Source organism: Leucopleurus acutus, assembly GCF_964270905.1.
Source record: "Leucopleurus acutus genome assembly, chromosome: 16".
In the NCBI taxonomy this organism is placed as follows: Eukaryota; Metazoa; Chordata; class Mammalia; order Artiodactyla; family Delphinidae; genus Leucopleurus; species Leucopleurus acutus.
The window spans coordinates 48,127,834-48,147,630 of NC_139158.1; the positions used below are offsets into that span (position 1 = coordinate 48,127,834).

General features: G+C 46.7%; 1 protein-coding gene across 1 annotated transcript in view; it reads right to left on the reverse strand.

The window, feature by feature from the left end:
* Positions 1-307: 307 nt before the first annotated feature.
* The window catches only part of ISM1 (isthmin 1), a gene marked incomplete at both ends in the record, with an annotated part of 86,140 nt that continues 66,650 nt past the window's right edge, over positions 308-19,797 (reverse strand). Inside the window, 4 exons of the mRNA XM_082856667.1 lie at positions 308-825; positions 6,574-6,663; positions 10,268-10,411; positions 18,323-18,587. Coding sequence (XP_082712793.1) covers positions 308-825; positions 6,574-6,663; positions 10,268-10,411; positions 18,323-18,587 — 1,017 coding nt within the window. The remainder of the gene's footprint in view (positions 826-6,573; positions 6,664-10,267; positions 10,412-18,322; positions 18,588-19,797) is intronic.

Below are 19,797 nucleotides of genomic sequence, written 5' to 3' on the forward strand. Positions count from 1 at the left end.
GCTGGATCCGGGGTGTGAGTTGAATCCCACCTGCTATGACCTCCAGGTTCTTCTTCCAGCTCCTTTCTCCCCATCCTCCTGAGGACATGCCCCCTAGGAAGAGTTCCAAGGAAGCCGTTGACATTGAAGAGGCAACGGTGGCTTCAGATGGCAGTCACAAAGGCCTGGCGCACACCCCTAGTGTAACTTATGACAAATACTCACGTGGTATATGTACATATACATGTATGCGGGTAAGAGGGACTCTGTGCCAGGTGGCAGATCAGTGCAGTGTGTTTGTGTCACGAACAACAGAGATGGTGTCTCTTTAATACTCTCTGGCCTCTTGAAACTGCTTGATATAATCTTCGTCCGAGGGGCTCTCTGTGCACTTCTGTCCGTTGTTGGGAGGTCGGGCCTCGTTATACCTGCTCCAGTCGCCCTTGCAGATAATCCAGGGCAGGATGTCCACTTTGTAGTGGAGCTCCGCTGAGAACTCAGTGCTGATGAGATTGGGCGTCCCCGCCCCTTTGCCCCTGGTGATGAGCTGCATGTTGTCGCCATAGCAACAGTGCTGGGCGGCCAGTGTGGTGCTCTCCAGGGACAGCATGGAGCGAATGCAGTACCGGGCCGTGGGCTTGTAGATCTCCAGCTTCTCCTTGGGCCCGCTGGCATCCTTCCAGCGGAAGTCCTTGCGCTTGATGCGGTCGAAGATGTCGGCCGTGCTGTAGGCCACCTCGGTGGGGTAGGAGCAGGGGCAGCTGGGCAGGTCGTTGATCACCTTGTGCATGTACTTCTTTAGGAACTCGCTCTTGCAGCTCATCCAGCGCTCACAGCTGTCCGTGTCTGAAACGGGCCAGAGAAACCCTCTGATCACATGCAAAACCGGCTGCCTGATGACTTTAAAGTCCACCTCTCCCTTCCCTGACGGGCAGCCCCTGGAACCCCCAGGCCATGGGTGAACACGATCATGGCCCTTGAACTTGGGAACTTTGTTCTCGGCCCCACCTACTCCTTACTTTATATTATGAAAACTTTTCACATACATAGAAAAATGGAGAGAATATATGTATACAATGACTACCCAGATGCCATCACCTAGACTTAATCATTGTATTTCCCTCATTAAAATTTTTTTTGGAAAGATATGATATTATTACCCCTAAGTTTTAGTAGGCATCTACAAAAATAGGAGGATAATTAAACCATATTTTCTATGTTTTCCTAGATAACCGTAACCCCATTATCACCCATAACAAAACGAACAATAATTCAGAGGGCCATTTTGAATCTCCTCTCTAAATAAGCGATGAGTGGCGGAGAATGCCTCAAAGGGATATTTGTAGGACTAAGTTTTATTTCTGCCACTCACTGACTGGTTTAAACTAGGCTAGTGGCCTAACCTCTTAACCTTAGGCAGGAAAGAGTTAACAACCGATAATTGCAAATCCCTGTGATAAGAGGTCTCAAAGAGGAAGAGGCTGGTGGTCCCTGCTTTTAGGGAATTTAATATTTAGGCCAGAGGGCACTGACCTATAGACTTTGAGCCGGAACCTGCCCCAAGAAGTGTGTAGTGTTTGGCCTTACAGTATTAAAAAATATTGAATTAATTGCCAACGTTTAAGAATTATGTGATTCCACTTATTAATGTAGATTCCTGGTTTCATTTGAAAATCCCAAAGATAGGTTGACGTCAGTCCTGCATTGCCTTGTGAACAGGTAACCAGTGACCACTCCTTGGTCAAGACAGGAGGTCCCTAGTTCCCCACAGTCTCTACCTGATCCCGTCACTCATGGGTGTTTGCTCTTGGTCTCTTAGTCATGAGAGTTCAGGACCTCTGGTTTAGTGAATGTCTCAGTTTGTATTTTCCCAGAACCTGAGACAAAGATGCCAGTGAAAATGGTTCTTTGGGAAGTGATTCTGGGAAACACCAGCAGGGAGCATGGAGGTGGGACAGGGAAGGGAGGGTGGCCATATGGGATGTGGATCAAACAAGCAACCACTGTAGAAACTGCAGCATCTTCCCCTTGGACCTCGGAAACCCACCCAGTGACAGGGTGGAACTTTACCCAAGCCCCGTGATTCTGGGAAACAGCCAAGGTTAAGACTTTCCCCCGCCCTTGTGCATTCTGTAAAACCACTTACTGTAAGAACCCTCTTCCCCACAGGACTTGATAAGACTCACAGCTGCTGCCTTGTTTACCTATGACAAAACCAGACACAGACACTCCAGATTCCCTTTCTTGGTCTCATAAACGATTAGCTAAACTGCTCATCCCCAATCAGAACAAAACGCATCCCAACTAAACTTTAGTTAATATTCTCCCCTTCTTTCAAGCCTCTGAACTTTTTTTTTTAACTTTTTATTTTGTATTGAAGTATAGCCAATTAACAATGTTGTGACAGTTTCAGGTGCACAGCAAAGTGACTCAGCCATACATATACATGTATCCATTCTCCCCCAGACTCCCCTCCCATCCAGGCTGCCACATAACATTGAACAGAGTTCCCTGTGCTCTACAGAAGGTCCTTGCTCGTTGCCCTTTTTAGATATAGCAGTGTGTACATGTCAACCCCAAGCTCCCTAACTATCCCTTTCCTCCACCCTTCCGTCCCTGTAACCATAAGTTCATTCTATAAGTCTGTGAGTCCGTTTCTGTTTTGTAAATACGTTCATTTGTATCATTTCTTTTTAGATTCCACATATAAGCGATATCATATTATATTTCTCAAGCCCCTGAACTTTGACCTACCCTCTGCCTGGGCCAGCATATAGGCTCTCCTTAGGGGTCCCTACCGAAAATAGGCTGGTCTCAGGGCAGAACATTCTCTGATGCCCTATCTGATCTCACCAGCCTTCAATCCCACTGCCTCACGTGGGGTTCTTCTAGACTTATTTACTCCTCTGTAAAAGAAAACCCTTTTGCCTAACCCTTGAGAGGCTTGCAGGCCTATAGACACAGTGTTTTCTCTATTGCAAATCGGCCCTTTCCCTTTTGCAGTAATCCTTTGAATACAGTCTTTGAAGAGAGATGTTGTTTTTTTATTTGGCGGGATCTGGGTATTATCCACCAGTTCCCATCAATCACTGGTAGGGGGCTGCTCCTGGACTTCTGGATGACCGTGGATTCATGGGCTGGTGGCTCTGGGGGCCAGAGCACGCCGTCAGGCAAAGAACCACAGGGGCTGCTGGGGTGTAGGGACGTGGTGTGGGCAGTGGCAGGTTTCCCATCGCGTGTGGCTCAGGAAGCTGCAGCGGGTAAGATGAGCCAATACCTAAGGCTGCCCACCATGGTGGAATGTGGGGTGCGTTAAGGGGGCCAAAGCAAAAAGTCCCACCAGTGCTAAAAAGTGTCATTTCTATCAGTGCAAGTCAGGGGGCTCTTCAAGGAGTGTGTGACACTGGGCTGGCCCTGTGGCTCTTCAGGTCTGCATGGTGGCCACAAGTGTCCTGCTCAGAGCTCCTGCAAGGAAGCCTGCTGGGGGCACTTTGCTGCCTGGTGGCCTCCAGCTGTAGCGGCTGTGGATCTGCTGTGGTTTCCACATCCAGGCTGTGCTCCCCCGGGGCTGCTCTCGGTCGATGACTGAGCCTGGTGTGGGTGCTGCCCAACGGGGGACCCCTTTGTCAGGCAGCCTTTGCTGGGGGGTGCCCATTGGCATGGTTGAGACTTTCTCAAGCTGCTTTGAGGCCCTTGCTTCCCAGTCCTCCTTCCTTCCCTCCCTCCCTTTGCAGGGGTCAGGCCTGCATCTTGGTCTGAAAGCCTTCCCTGCCTACTTCTGCTGCTTCCCCTCTATCCTTCCCGTGCGCTTCCCCAGTGAATCTCTTGAATGTCCAATCCCATCTCAGAAGGCTGGACCTGACTCAGACTACATATAAGAGCAGAGATGGGGCCGGGCGAGGGGAAGGCCATCCAGGTTGGTATTAACTGTGCAAACCACAGTTAAGCAGAAGAAGTCTGGGGGCAGGGTGCATGTTCAGTTTCCCTGGAGCAGAGGATATAGGGAAGGAAGGTTGTTAGTGTCAGGTCGTGGGGTCTTCGGTGTGGTTTAGGCTTGTTTCAGAGGGCACTAGGGAACCACTGAAGGTTTCTGAGTGACAGTGAGCTCTTCACTGAGCTATGCAGTAGGAAGAAAGATTCAGTGCTGATGCCAATTTTAAGAGTCCAGGTGAGATACTCTGGGAGGGAACAGCTGGTGAGCTCAAGAGTAGTCGGGGAGGTAGGGCTGCCAGGCCTTGGTGGGCTTGGGGGGAAGGGAGGAAGGGATCAGAAGTGACCCTCCAGCTCTGACCCAGGTGCCTGGGAGGCTGGTGGTGTCATGAGTGAAAATCAAACGATTGGGCTCGCGGGGCAGCTTGCAGGGGTGCTCAGGTTTCTCTTGAGGGATATGAGAAAGGGAGAGCTGGGGCACCTCCCAGGAGCTTGGAAAGGCCTGGTCTAAGATGAAACACCTGGGTTCGTGTGCCAGACTGCCTGGGATCGAATCCCAATTCAAGTATTTAGTGGCTCTGTGACCCTGAGCAAGGTATTCTACCTCACTGTGCTTCAGTTTTCTCATCTCTAAACTGGGTATAAAAATTACACCGATCTCAAAAAGTGCAATGAGGATTAAACCAGAGGGAAAGCAGGGAGTACACAGAACAGGGTTGAGGATGCTGCCTGCGGGGGTGGGCTGAGTGCTATGATTCCACCCCTGAGAGTCCCTGACTGAGCAGTTGCATAGAGATTGGAGGGTCCATCCTGGGAAGTATGTGTCTGCAAAGCCAGTGGGGGTCTCCCTCAGAGGGCAGGGTTTTCAGAAACAAAATTCAGCGAGGTCCCAGAAAATAGCTTTGTATTTTTCCTCCAGAGTAGAAGGTCATCATAATTCATGTACAGGACATAGGTCCTTCGACTTATATTTTATCAAATTTACATGGAGTATTCAGTGTGAATGTTCTCAATGTTTTACAAGTATTAACTCATTTCACTCTAAAATAGGTCTAGGAGGTAGGCACCATTACCTTAGACCATTTTACAGATCAGAAAACTGAGGCAGAAGTAGGTTAAGAAACTTGACCTTGTGCTAGTCAAGCTTTTCTCATCTCTGCTGGGCATCTTCCGTTTGTGCTTCTATATCCTTATTCCACATTTTTCCTTGCCATGGAAGGCTGCCCTGTATGCACCAGATATGTGGGCTCCCTGAGCCCTGGTTTCTAATTGGGGTGAGCCAATGGGAGGACTGGGTGAGGGACCAGAGGGAGGGAGGAGCGAAGTCAAGGTATTGTTCCCAAGGCTCCTCCCTCACTGTTACAAGTTAGCTACTTCCTTCTGGGAGCTGGAAGTGCTGTCAGGCAGCCCTCTCTACACAGTGGCTCTGGGAACCAATCCTTCCCCTGGTCCCTTCAGGCCAGTGGGAGGTAAGGGCTCCCCACGCTTGCCAGCCCCAGGGTTCTGTACAAGCCCTTCTTGGTTTCCATCTACCTGCTCACACCTTTGCCAAAAGGCCCTCATCAAATGCTCCTCTATTACCTGATCTGCGTGTGAGCCTTGTCTGTTCCTGCCCAGAACCTGCCTGACCCACCATCCCCCCTCATCCCTGTGTGTTCTCAGCTGCCCATTGGGTGCAGCTGGTCCCATTCCCTGTGAAAGGCCAAATAGCTGCCTGCCTGTGGGGTGAGATATGGGGAGGTCTGAGACGCTCTCTTCCCCAAAAGCCCATCTTGGTTTTTTATCATTTTATGCAAAATTCCCGCATGTAGTCTTTAATTTTTTTTTTCTTTGGTCAAATGCATTGTGTGTGCAGAAGGCTTCTGCTAACGTTTTGGTTGCATGTGAAGGACTGTGATGGAAACCCCGGGCAACAGAATTTCCAAACTGACTCCAGTGTGGCTGAGGAGGGCAGAGTGAAGAGGTGAGGAAAGGGCTTTGCGGGGGTGGCAAAAAGAAATGGGGCAGAAGGAGTCTTATTGTTCTGTAATATAGAATTACATCCAGAAGCACGTGGAGCTATTTTTATTCATCAAGCTTCCCCCTTGCTGAACAGACACTTTCAATTTTGTTTGGTCCACGTTCAGTGTACTTGAGCTAGCATTTTCGAGCAGATGAGTAGCAGGGTGTACCAAAGGGTCACGAAAGATTCCCATGGCGGGGAGTGAGATGGGGGAGGCATAATGTCGAGAAAGTTCCCGTTCTCTTCCTTCCTCCCCCCCGTCCTTCTGCTGGAAAACTGACATCACCATTTCTTGATTTTACTGGGGACACTGGGTGAGAGTTGGGAGAAGAGATGCCCTGAGGCTTGAGGCCCGAGTGTGGACGGATCCCGAGCTAGGGGCAGGGCGCCCCACCCACGTGCTATGGAGGCTGTGTGGCTGGCGTGGCAGCTACAGCAGGGCTGCTGGGCTCCATCTGGTGCAGGAGGAATGGGGCGGCTGCTCTCTCTTGCTTGGTGTATATTCAGCGAGCAAGAAGTATGCTGAGAAAATTGGACCCCATAAGAGGAAAATGAAACATTTAAATGGATCCAAGGATGGCACGGCAAAGGCAGAGGAATCTCCAAAACGCTAGATCAATATTTGGATGGAAAAGCAAAAAAAAAAAAAAACCTTTCCTTACCAACTTCGAACAGTTTGGTGGCATTAAACTCTTCACTTCCCGCAAGCAGACTCACTTCGGTGGCAGCTGTCCTGAAGGTGTCTTCGATACCTAAACACAGACAGGAGCTCATTTTCCCTAGTTACATGGAAAAAGTCAGCCCTCCACCCCACCCCACCCCCGCCCCACTGGCAAATAAAAAAAACAAATACACTTGAATAAAGCCTTTTTTGTATCCATTACTACTCATGGGCAGAAACTTGCCAACAGAGGAAACAGTAAAAAGTAGGTATAGAGCGTAAAATATATTAAAACTCCAGATACCATTTGCAGCATGAAATCCGATCCAAAAGTGCCTGAATGTGCCTAAGGAACTCATTCCTTGGGCCTAGGAATGGGATTTTGGGCAGTGCGGGATACGCGTCAGGATGGCTGTCTATCTAGAGGTGTCAGGATGGCAAACTAAACTAGAGACTGTAGAGCGTAGTGGTTAACAACTTGTCTCGTGGTCAACACCAGTCTTAAGGACTGACTCACTGGGTCCAAATCATTACTAGCTGTGTGACCTTGGGCAAGCCCTGGAACATCTGTGTGACTGTTTTCACATCCGTAAATGGGGAGGACCAATGACCCACCTCATAGTGCTGAATGAATTAAATGAGTTATGTGTAAAGAAAGCACATAGAGTACCAAGTGGTAAGTGTTGGCTGACATTTTCCCCTTGAACATTTGTCTAGTTCATTTTGAGGATACAGCAGTCCATAGCTAAAGACCAGATCTCTCATATGCTGGGACTTTTAGCATTGCTGATGATGTTTCAAAAAGAATAAGATGGGGGAGTGATGAATTGGGATTAGCAAATGCAAACTATTATATATAGAATGGATAAACAGCAAGGTCTTACTGTGTAGCACAGGGAAATATATTCAATATCCTGTGATAAACCATAATGGAAAAGAATATGAAAAAGAATGTATGTATATGTATAACTGAGTCACTTTGCTGTACAGCAGAAGTTAACACAACATTGTAAATCAACTATACTTGAATGAAATAAATTTTTAAAAAAAAACCCAAATTCAACGTTGAAATAAAAAAGAATAACCTGGGCTTGTTATTACTTGCTCTGAGCAACTGAACCTAGCTTGCCTCAAACTTTCTGGCTCTCTCCCTTCCTCAAATGACCACCCCCACCCAGGCTTCCTTTGCAAACAGGAATCTCCTGCAGATGGGGCCAGTCAGGAGAGAGAGGAGCAGTGGAACGTGCTATTTGTTGGAGAACCTTGACTGTCTTGCTAAGCAAGAACAGAAAGGCAGAAAGGATGGAAGGAGGGCAAGTTCAGATGAGAAGAAAATGTATGAACAGGGCTGCTGGCCACGCTGCTCTCAGTAGTGAGAGAAAACGAGAAGGAAACATTCAAAATGGCGGCAGGGAAGATACCTGCTATCAAGATATCTAGGTCTACTGCTTTAGGTCTGGGTGCCAGCTCTGGGAGAGAAAGCAGCAAGAAAGCCCGCTCAAGCCCTGACATTAAATGCTGTCTGTATTCACGTGTGGCTGAGCCCGATACCCTTCCCCTTGACAGAGGTGTAAGAGTCTAATGGTTAAGAACATGGATTCTGGAATCAGACTGCCTGGATTCAAATCCCAGCTGGACCACTTGCTGCCTGTGTGACTAGGCAAGTTAGCCTGTGTGTCCCAGTTTCCACAGCTGCCAAATGAGTCCCATCATCAATAGCTAGTTCATGAGGTTATTGTGAGGATTAGATGAAGTAACACATGCAAAGACCTTAGAAATTTGCTTGATACTTAAATACTCAAAAGGTCCTCCTCTTCATGAACCTCGTTATCATCTTTTTCCCGTCTTCATCTTCCCAATCTTCATCTTTATCTTCACTTTCTTTGGTTTCATCTTATCTTCATCATCATCTTCTTCTTCTTCTCCTCCTTCTCTTCTTCATTTCTTCCTGCCTTCCTCCTCTTCTCCCTTCTCATATTATTATTATTTATTGATTTCTACCCATCCAAATCCCATCTCACCAGACTTCTAACTCAGCTTCATTATGATGAACACGGGAAAGATCAGGACAAGCATCTTGATGGTTGTTCCACTTTTGGAAATCCACCTGCATGGCTGACGGGGGCTAGAAATGCCTCTTCTCATACCATCAGCCCTGTTTTCTGCACACACCCCTTTGCTATCACACACATCGCCAATCTGATCTTCTCTCTCCACAGAAATCCCTTTGCTCTTCCACTTTTTTGTTCTAAATCTCAGCCTGAGAGATTTAGAACAGAGTTTCTAGGGGTAGAAAAAGGAAGTCTGGGGTGTGGGGTTCAAATGTTCTGCCTCTGAAATTTCTTTTGGAGGAAGCCATGTGGAGCATGTGATTTCTTGGATGAGCCCGAGATAGTATTTTAGGCTGGTTTTCTACCTGACCATGGGGAACACATGGTAGATGGAAAACTATAGACCAAGGAGTTGGTAAACGTTTATGTAAAGGGTCAGAAAGTAATTATTTTAGGCTTTGTGGTTCACATATGGTCTTTTGTTATTGAAGTATAGTTGATTCACAATGTTGTGTTAATTTCAGATGCATAGCAAAGTGATTCAGATATATATATACAGGTATATATATATATATAATTTTCCATTATAGGTTATTACAAGATATTGAATATAATTCCCTGTGCTATACAGTAGGTCCTTGTTGTTTATCTATTTATATATAGTAGTTTGTATCTGTTAATGCCAAATTCCTAATTTATCCCTCCCTGTTGGTAACTGTAAGTTTGCTTTCTATGTCTCCGAGTCTATTTTTGTTTTGTAAATAAGTTCATTTCACATACGGTCTTGGTTGCATATTCTTCCTCCTCTTCTCTCTCTTCTTCCTCTTCTTCCTTCTTCATAACCCTTTAAAAATGTGTGGGCCATACTGACATGGGCCGTGGTTTGATAACTACTGCTATAGACACAATTATTTTTCACTCCAATATGGCCTCTCACCAAGTTTGTAATTAGTTAAGTTTTCAAAACACTGACAATGCAGTTTAAAGTGATACTTAACTGCCAAGTTGCCCCAATTTGCTCCCTGTGGAGCCTTCAGCAACTCTCAGGCTAACACATGGTTTTTCTGTAGACGGCCATTAAGCCTCTGGTCCTGGCTTCCTTATTAGACCATGAACACCTGTCTTCATGTGTCTCTTCAAGGTACAACCCACCCCACATCAAAGGCTCAAATTAACCAGAATCCCTCCTTTAAATTAAGTACATGGTGGTATTGTCTTCTAAGTCACAGTTACTGCAATTGTGTATAAGGCTCAGAAAATCCATCTTTTCAGCCACTAAGCTCATTACTCGTCTCTTGTCCCAGTCCAGTCAGAATTCTTAGGAAAATAGTTGCCCTGTAGGAAGTCAATTTCTATAAGTTTTTAAATATTAACTAAAAGCTTCCCCAGACTCACAGATATAGAGAACAAATTAGTGGTTACCAGTGGGGGGGGGGCAATATAGGGGTTGAGGGGTGGTAGGTACAAACTATTGGGTATAAGCTAAGCTACAGGGATATATTGTATACAACATGCGGAATATAGCTAATATTTTGTAATAACTGTAAATGGAGTGTAACCCTTAAAAATTGTATTAAAAGATAAAACAATAAAATAAAAAAAAGCTGCCCTTTAATGTGGAGCCACACCCCTGCGTAAACCCACCTGGGCAGTTTGGACGGTCACACGTCCTAGATTCGGTTGCAGTGCACGCATAGCCACAAGACCTGGTCCGTTTCTGGTTGCCATTCCCACAGGTGACGCTGCAAACAGACCAGAGACTCCAGTCTCCCTCACCGTCTGTGGAATCTGGAACAGAACCAGGGAGGTGGTCACCAGCCTTCGCCAAAGAGTCCCCAAATCTCCCCCATTGAACTGCCAGCCAACTGTCCATTTCTGACGTTCCCACTGTTAGAGGGGGCCAGATGCCAGCTGGAGTCAAAAGCCTGGTTCATTTTAAGGATTAGCTTAGTAATGGCAGGGACTCTGTCTGAGGTTTTGGGCACATGGCCAGGGCCTGCCCCCTAGAAGGTGCCCAGTAAGTGCTTGTTGAGAATGTGTACATTCACAGAGTATGGAGCCATGGAATAATATGGTAGGGATTTTCCAAAATGACCACCATCAGTTCCTTCACACACAAAGAGAGGAGTCACACGAAGGGCCCCCAAAACACTACACATGGGAATGAAGCCTTCCTGGACCTTCCAGGCACTTCTCAGTGGACAGCTGATGCCATTGGCAGTAGAAGAGATGCCCAGTGGGGCCCCATCTGAACTCCTAAGCCACAGAATCATGAGAAATAATACACTATTGATGTTTTAGTCACCAAATTTTGGAATGGTTTGTTATGCAGCAGTAGATAACTGATACATAATGGTAAAGCTAGAAATGGTCCTTGAGGTCATCACTCAACATCTATTCAACAAATACTGAGCCCCTATTATGTGCCAGGCACAAATCAGGGTATGTGAAATATATCATTAAATAAAGCTTTCAAAGATCTCTGCCCTGTGGTACTAATATTTTTGTGAGAAGATTCAGACAATAATCAATAAACACAAAAAAATGAGTAAATTATACAATATATCAGAAATCGATGAGTGGTATGGAAAAAGGAGAAGTGGACCAGACTATGGGGGCCTGGGAATGTGAGAGCCGTGAGAGAGGTTGGTATGTTATCTAGACTAACTTCCTCTTTTTAAAAGTAAGGAAACTAAGTCCTGGAGTGCTTGGGTGACCCATTCAAGGCCATAAGGGTAAGAGGAAGGAAAGCTTGGGCCCTGGTGCTAAATCCTTGATCTCTAAAGCTTGACCTTTTCTGAAGCAACTCCCCTCTGAACTACTTTTTCCTGCTTTATCCAAATCTTCCTCCAGACTTGGGGCCTCTGCCAGGGCCAAGCACAGAGCCCCAGACATGTGCATCGCAGGGAAGGGGTCCGCTCTGCTCAGAACAGGTCGCGGTGATCGTTATTACTTAGGTCTGGCAAGAATGCAGTCCACACATGTTTCTACCTGAAACTTGGGCCCCGTGCCAGGCTCCCAGCCCGTCGTTTACAGGTTGATCACTCTGAACGCCGCTCAGGCAAACCCAGGGCCGCCAAGTCTCAGACCATCATGCAAAGTTGGTGGGGGGATTCCTGGTCCTCTTTCCTAACCCAGAGCCAAGAGTCTGCTCACCCCTCACCTGCTCCCAGGGGCCCCATCCGTTTCTCCCCACTTCCCAAAAGGGAGTTTTCCAAACTTTGATTTCTTTCTAAGACATGGTTTTCCAACCACAGGGACAAGCAGCTGTTTGAAACTACTGCCTCGTGGGAGGGAGGTGGGCCTGCTTCTCCCCATCAGCTGCCTCTGTCTCTCCCATCTCCTCCTGGGCATCAACGCAGTGGAACTGGACAGACCGCTGAGGAGGGGGCCGTGGCTACTCCCTCCCAGACCTCTTGGTAAACTCTCCGAGAACACGAGGGATGTGCCTGGAACAATCACAGGATAGCACTCCTGTCAGCCAGTGTATCCATGTGTAGCGGGTTATACGCACACGTGAACACACTCAGAGCCTCCTGTGTGAATCACCCGTACCAGATTTTGTTAAAGGGAACAACCACCACACCAAAAAGTCACCAGTAAAGATGGTACTGTTCTTAGACTCATAAGAAGGGAGCAGTGGGTCAGTCGGAAAAAGCTGATTAAATCACACAGGTAGAGTCCCTGTCACCTGTGGGGTGGGTACCGGCCTAAGACATGATCCAATGATGCCAAGAGGTGTCCTGCTTGGCTCAGTAGAAGCAACGGGGCCTCAACTATCTAGAAATTTCTGGCGACCTTTCCCCCCGGTGCAATAATTTTGGGAAATATTGTCCCTGAACTTTGAGATTTTAGCATTAAACACACCATTTTGGAATCTCTGCCGGAGGTAATGTCTTGTTTTGGTTTCTTGGATCTGAATTACTGAATGCTAATACTGTGTCTGATGATGTGAAAAATGACTTCCATAATTCTTCTCCCTGTATCCACCCCCTTGGTTACTACCTTTTCACACCAACCCCAGTCTGGGCCATGTGACTTGCTCTGGCCAATGAGAAAATAGCAAATATAATGCAAACAGAGGCTAGAAAAGTGCTTGTGCGTTAGGGCTTGCCTTCTCACTGTAGAGAAGTCTTCCACCACCAAAACCTCAGTCTTCCACGCTAGCCTGGACTAGCGTCCTGGAGGGTGAGGGACCAGAAGGAGAAAGGCCCAGATATCATCCCAGCACCCCCCGCTGTCCAGCTGGGACCCCATCATTGTGAACGAAGCCATGCTAAACCATGCAGCCCCAGCGAAGCCAGCCCTGGGCAGAACAGCAGTCCAGACGATCTGCAGACTCTTGAGAGAGAAGATGTTTGTTCTTTTAAGCCACTAAATTTTAGGGGCGGTTTCTAAAGCGGCAAAAGCTAACTGTCACAAATACACTATAACCACCCTCCCTATGCTATGCTCTCTGGATGGCTAGCAGACCCTGGAACCATGACAGATTTATCACTTCACTAAGTGGCTGTCTCCATGTCTTTATTTATTTATTAATTTGTTTTTCTTTTTAAAGATCCAAATCACATTTAATGAGATTAAAAACGACTAAACCTGAGGTTTATTATTTTTTTCATGGATAGGATTAATGGCAGATTCAACACGGCCAAAAAAAAAAAAAAAAGATTGGTAAACTTTAAGACATAACGATAGAAACTATCCAAAATGAAATGGGGAGACAAAGATGGATTAAAGTGAACAGAGCATTGATGAATTGTGGAAGAACTTAAAGCATCAAATACACATGTAATTATAGTCCCCAAAGTGGGAGGGCAGGGGTGGAAGTGGGGGTAATATAAAAAATATTTGAAGAAATAATGGCCCCGAATTTCCCAAATATAATGGAAACTGCAGACCCACAGATCCAAGAAATGCAACAAACCCCTAGCACAAGAAACATGGAAAAGACCACACCAAGGCCATGTCTTTATTTTAAGTGCTCACAAAGTCATTTATTTTCCAAACATTTTAAAATACTGGTCCCCCAAAGTTAGGCACAGAACATATATACAGCCACGCGGCTGATCATTTCTATTGGGCTAGCAACGAACTGAAACAACCCCTTGGGGAAAAGTGGGCACGTCAGCCCTTTCTCTGGAAGTGTCTGTGGCATACAGCCCCCGACAAACACCCCATCCAAGCCCCTCCTCGTGGGGATTTCTATTTGTTTAATGTGTTTGCGGGAGAGAAAGGGAATTTCTGACTGGGGGACAAAGCTTTGAGGGCAGTATTCCTTTCTGCTATAATAAAATAAGCCTGTTCTCATTGGCTCACCTACCAGGGCATCACTCAGAGCAGAAGATGAACTTGAGCAGCAGTAGTTACAAAGATGACAACAAAGACAGCAGAAAACAGTCCCTGTGAACATTTCCGTGGTGCTTGGACAGACCCTATCTGTGACATCAAAGAGCTTTGTGAGGGCAGAGAACAACCCACAGGGCAGTGGGCTGAGGGCCGGGTTACAGGGATGTTTGAAATTTTAAAGTGGTCATTATATACTTTCAGGGCACTACAGTTCTGTGGGCCAGTTACAGTGTTTGGGCAACTGAAGTGACTTGGGTCTTGGCTCGGCCACTGGAAAGCCTCTACCCTAATCCTAGATGATAGTGGCTGCCAGTTATTGAGGGCCTGTCCTTAACCAGCTCCTCTGTCAACACACCCTGATTGAACTCCTATAACAATCCTGCAAGGTAGGTAGAAACACTCTCCTTTTATGGATAAGGAAACTGAGGCTCAGAGAGGTTAAGGTACTTGATTAAGGTCACACAGCTCAAACTTGGCAGAGCTGGGAGTAGATCTGAGATCTGCCCACTCTGGCCATATCCTGTTCTATACCCTGACATTCCAGCAACTTTGATTCCGGCCCCAGCAGCCCTTCCTTAAGATACTCACTTATGTGGCCATAATTTAACGTTACAAAGAAAAACCCTTGCAAAAAATCACTGTGGGGTCTTTTAAAATAAGACCATGACCCATCAGAGAATTGCAAAGGACTGAGTCCCAGCCCACACTAAGCCGTGTCCATCTGATTTCATGATGCAGGTTATTCAGAGCAATCTGGGGAATGGTATACTACTATTTGAAAGAAAAATATTTATTTGGACTCTTTCTTTGCCCTGGATGATACCTTAAGTATCTCAAACACATACGGTCCAAAGTTGAGCAGACTCAATCACAAATTCGGTCTAACTATCTTCTGTTGTGTATTTTATAATTTATTCTACAGCTGCTGTTATGTTCTACTTATTCATCTAGGATTTTTTCAAATACTCTTTGGCCACAGACATTTACATTCTTATTAAAAATCCTACCTTCAAATATTTGAGATAGACATCTTCCACTAAGCCCAGTTCCTGTGGCAATTGTACCTGGTCTCAGACGAGGCAGCAAGTCCTCAGGTTCAGTGACGCGCCCTGCTTTGCCACTGCATGGACCTCACCTTCCTGGGCTGTATATTCTCTCCTTGTATCCTCCACAGCGCCCGACACAGGGATAAATACTTAGAAATTGCTCTATACTTTCTTGTTGATTGAAATAAAAGAGCACTTAGCTCATCTGATGCTGTAAAGAATTCTGGAAATCACATGTTCCCTGTGAGTCAGACTGACAAGCAGTAATTATTCATCCATGTTGCAAATGCTACTGAGTTACTGTAGCGTGTAAGCTACACACCTATGGTCTCGCTTCTAAAAGTGTGGTCCGAGGGCCAGCAGTGTCAGCTTCACCAGGGCTCCCGGCCCTTTCTGGCATCTACGGCTTCAGAAGCTGCCTTTACCAAGAGCCCCAGGTGATTTGTGTGCACATAAAAGTCTGAGAAGCACTGCTTTAGAGGTATGATAAGGGACAAGATTTTCTTTATAAAGTAGCCATCCTGATGTCTAGTCTAATGACGGTGACGTTACTAAAAGAGACTCTAAAATCATCAAAGATGGGAGTTTCCCCATGACCCAGGGATGCTGTAAGATCCAGATGCAGGGCACTCACTCCCCAGGTATTATAGATCTAGAAAGCTGGGGTGAAGGTGGCTCTGGTAGCCACAGTAACTGCCCCAGCAGAAGCAAATTCTACCCTCAAGACTGAAATGGAGGGAGTATTCTTAATGTTCATACATTTGGCAGAATATAATCTGTAAAAGCTTTAGATGAAAAAGTTGTTTCTAAGTAGTGGTCTCCAAACTTCAGTAAGCATGAGAATCACCTGGTGACCTTGGTTGAAAAAAGAAATAAACAAAGAAGCCAAGAAAGACCCCAGGTCTCACTCCTGCATATTCTGGTTCAGTAGAAGGACAGCAGTGACCCTTGAACTGGACTGCACATTGGAGTCACCCACAGAGCTTTAAAAAACACTGATGCTTGGGCCCCACCCCCAGAGATCCCAAGTCAATTGATCTAGAGAGAAGTCCAGCCATCGGGATTTTTAAAAAATTGCTTAGGTGTGTATGAGCAACCATACTAAGAAACACTGGTGCTTTGGACCCCACTGTTCCAGAGCAGAGCCTGCTGGAGGGCTTGTTCAAACAGATTTTTGAGACCCACTCCAGAGAGTCTGATTCAGTAGGCCTGGAGTGGGGTCTGAAAATTTGCATTTCTATCATGGTCTTGGGTGATGCTGATCAACTGGCTTGGGAGCCACACCTGGAAAACCATTGGTATATAGGGAAGGGGCTGGGGCCCAGGATGGGTGTTAAATTTTAACAGGCAAAGGAGGGATTCTGAGGTCCAGGGTCTGAGCCCCAGTCAGAGAGACCTTGTTCCATGTGGTTTGGGCAGACAGGTTCAGCTTTAGTCCTGCGCCCAGGTTCAGTTCCACCCTGACCTTTTCCTCCCATTCCTATCTTCCAATCTAACTGTCCCATTTCTAAATACACTTTACTGTCCTAAAAGATGTGCTATTTATTTATTTTTCCAGAGAGGCAGAATAACATAGTAGTTAAGAGGACAGACTCTGGACCCAGACTGTCTGAGATGGATCCTAGGTCTTGACCCTTGAGGTCAAAGTTGTTTAACTTCTCCAGGCTTCAGTTTCCCCATCTGTAAAATGGGTCCCTGCCTGATTAAATGAGCTAATCTGTGAGAGCTGCTATGAAGAGGAACTGTGAAAGGCAGGTGCTGTAGAAAGGTTGGCTACTGTTCCCAATCCTTTGTCTTGGAAAATAAATTGGACTTCTTCTGGGAAAGGAGAAGGTTTTATGAGCCTCCTGATTGCGCGGGGTCTGGGAGCTCTCTTTCTGCTCCCCTAGCATTTGATGTATATCTCTGCTGTGGCACCCTTTGCTCTATCAGTTAACTTTTCTCCTTTTGTCCATAGACAGGTGAGATGCTCTTTAGGGAAGGACTGTGTCTTAATCATTTTTGGATTCCCAGAACCTAGCACAGTGATGGGCATAAGACGTGTTCAATGTCTAATTGAACTAAATGATGTGGCTGGGAAAAACATGGTCTTACTCTTTTGGAAGTTGCCTAGGATCATCTATTAGCAGGTAGAAACGACTCTCCAATATACAACTGGTCTTTCTGCTGAAAAATGGGGGTAAGGGTGAGAATGCAAATGGTGCTAGACAAGTCATCCTCATAGAGTGTTCGCTTAAGTCTGCTGAGGCTGAACCACAAGAACATCACGATGGTGGATGCATTTGTAAGATATCAAATACTCTCATTATAACACAAGGTACACTGCCTGATTCCTCCTGAAGCCTGGTCATATGCTTTCTGAATCTGTTTCCTCTTCATCTAGGACACACAAAAACCATTTCCCAGCCTCCCTTGCATCTGCGTGGGGCCATATGATGAGGTCTTGCTGATAGAATTTGAGCAGATGTGATGTGTGTCATCTCCAGGCTGAGGGGGTTAGGAGCGTGTGTGCCTTCTCTAGGCTCTATCTCTCTGCTGTCTTCCAGCCAGATGCAGCGCATCCAGTGGATAATTTGCAGGCCCTCACAGTTGGTGGAGCTTCAAGATGGAAGGAGCCTGGGTCCCTGAATGACTGAGTGGAGCAGAATTCCCCCGACCCTGTCTCCCATCCCAGCTTAAGTGAGAAAAGAACTTTCATGATTTTAAGTCATTGAACTTAGAAATTGCTTGTTATCTCAACTATCCTACTCTAAAAGCAGGGGAAACTATAAGTCCCAATTTGGGGTCTTAAAATTTATTGATGGGGAGGCCTCGCTTTGACAACTCGTGATATACATGTCCATGAGGGTTTCCAAGGGCTGCTCCACTGCCTACGATAAACATAACACAGTTGCCTGGTCAAAGGAGACAGCGGGGTACATCTCTTTTACTAAGTTGATTTTTAGTATGAATTTTTACAGTCAAACATGTGAGGAAGTGAACTTGGTGATTCTGTCATTTTGGAAAAAAAGAAAAGAAAATTTTGGGGAAAAAGAAGGCAGAACCTCTAAGACCCCTAACTGAAAAAAAAAATTCTCTCCTAGGATAATTGGTATTATTTTAAAATTATAGTCTTTCCAGAAAAATGTGGCTTTGGGGGCCTCTTGGGGCTTCTGTGGACAGAGCGGACAGAGTCTGTATGAGGTCTGCCTCATTGAAGGCCCAAAGCCACACACTGTAAACGGGGTTTTCTGGCTCCACGTCCGCTGGGCCTCATCGTCTCATTTATTCTCCGCACCAATTTTATATTACTGGGTGGTAGACTCACCATATTCTGGCTGTTCTTTGGATTCAAAAGTCCGGTGGCCTGGGGCCGGACGGTCCCACCCCCCAGGGGGGTTGAGGAAGTTGCTGTCGTCTGAGGTACTGTCGTACTTGTAGTCCTGGTCCCCGCCGTTGGCCCTTGCCAAGGACAAGGACCTCTGCCACCAGGCCCGCCAGTCGGGGGATGGGACTGACCAGCTGGGCTTATTCTCCGGATGCTGATCTTTATCTGCTTCAGAGTCAGGACCGTCCACCACCTCTATGGTGACCTGAAGAATTCAGAACAGGCCAGGGTCAATGAGGAGTCAACAGCCTCTAAGCCGGGTGACCCTTGGAAGACAGTCTGAGAGAACGGAGGGAAAGGTGCATCCCTCACAAAGGAAAGCTGAGGCCGCACGGTGACACAGAATGGAAGACCTCCAGGGATGCCCAAAGGAACGGACGCACACGGGCCTCGGGTTGGGAGGAAGCAATGCATCCCTAGGGTCCCTGATTTACGGACGACTGTGTTGCTGGGAAGCCTTTAATTCGAGGAGTAAACATGTACCCTGTATGTTCTTGAAGTGGCACAAGAATAATTATAATAAAACTGAACACTTACTGAGTACTAACTCTGCACCAGGGACTCTTTTAAAGGCTCTACACATATTAATTTATTTAATCCTCAGAACAGCCTTATAAGGTTGGTTCTATTGATTGGCCCTTGTGGCTGCTGATCTGCAAAGATGTCCCCGGCAATTCCTCCCATTCTGGTATGTGTGTGCCACACCTCTCATCAAGAGGTGGAGTTTGTTTCCCCTCCCTTTCAGTCTGGGCTGGCCTTGTGACTCACTGCATCCAGTAGAATGTGTTAGGTGTGACAATGTGACGAGCCTTACGAGGTCTTGCAATTTCCATTTTCATTCCCTTGGCATGTTCCTACCATTATGTACAGAAGCCCAGCCTAGCCCGCTGCTCACAGAGCCACCATGTGAAGAGGCAGGGCACATAGAGGAGGACAAAGAGTCCTCTCAGTCACTGGCCAGCTCTGAGGCCCTGGTCTTGTGTGGGGGGTCATTTTGGATCCTCCAGGCCCAGTTGGGTCACCCTAGCTGATACCACGTGGAACAGAGATGAGCTCTCCTGGCTGAGCCCTGCCCAAACTCCTGACCCACAGGACCGTGAGCAATCCAGTGGTGGTTGCTTTAAGCTATTAAGTTTTGGGATGGTTGCTAGACAGCTTTTTATAGACAGGGAAACTGGCACACAGAGAAGTTAACAACTTGCCTAAGGTCACAGAGTTAGTAAGTGGCAGCCACGGGTAGTCTAGCTCCAGAGCCCACGCTCTTACCGACTTTGCCGTACTGCCTCTCAAAAAGTCAGTCACCGAGGTAGTGTCTCCTCCTGTGACCAAGTGAGCAAAGAGGCCACTGATGCTGGTGGGGGCTGGATGCCACAAGTCGTGTAGAGATGTGAGCACAAGGTCCTCAAGGTCCAGGA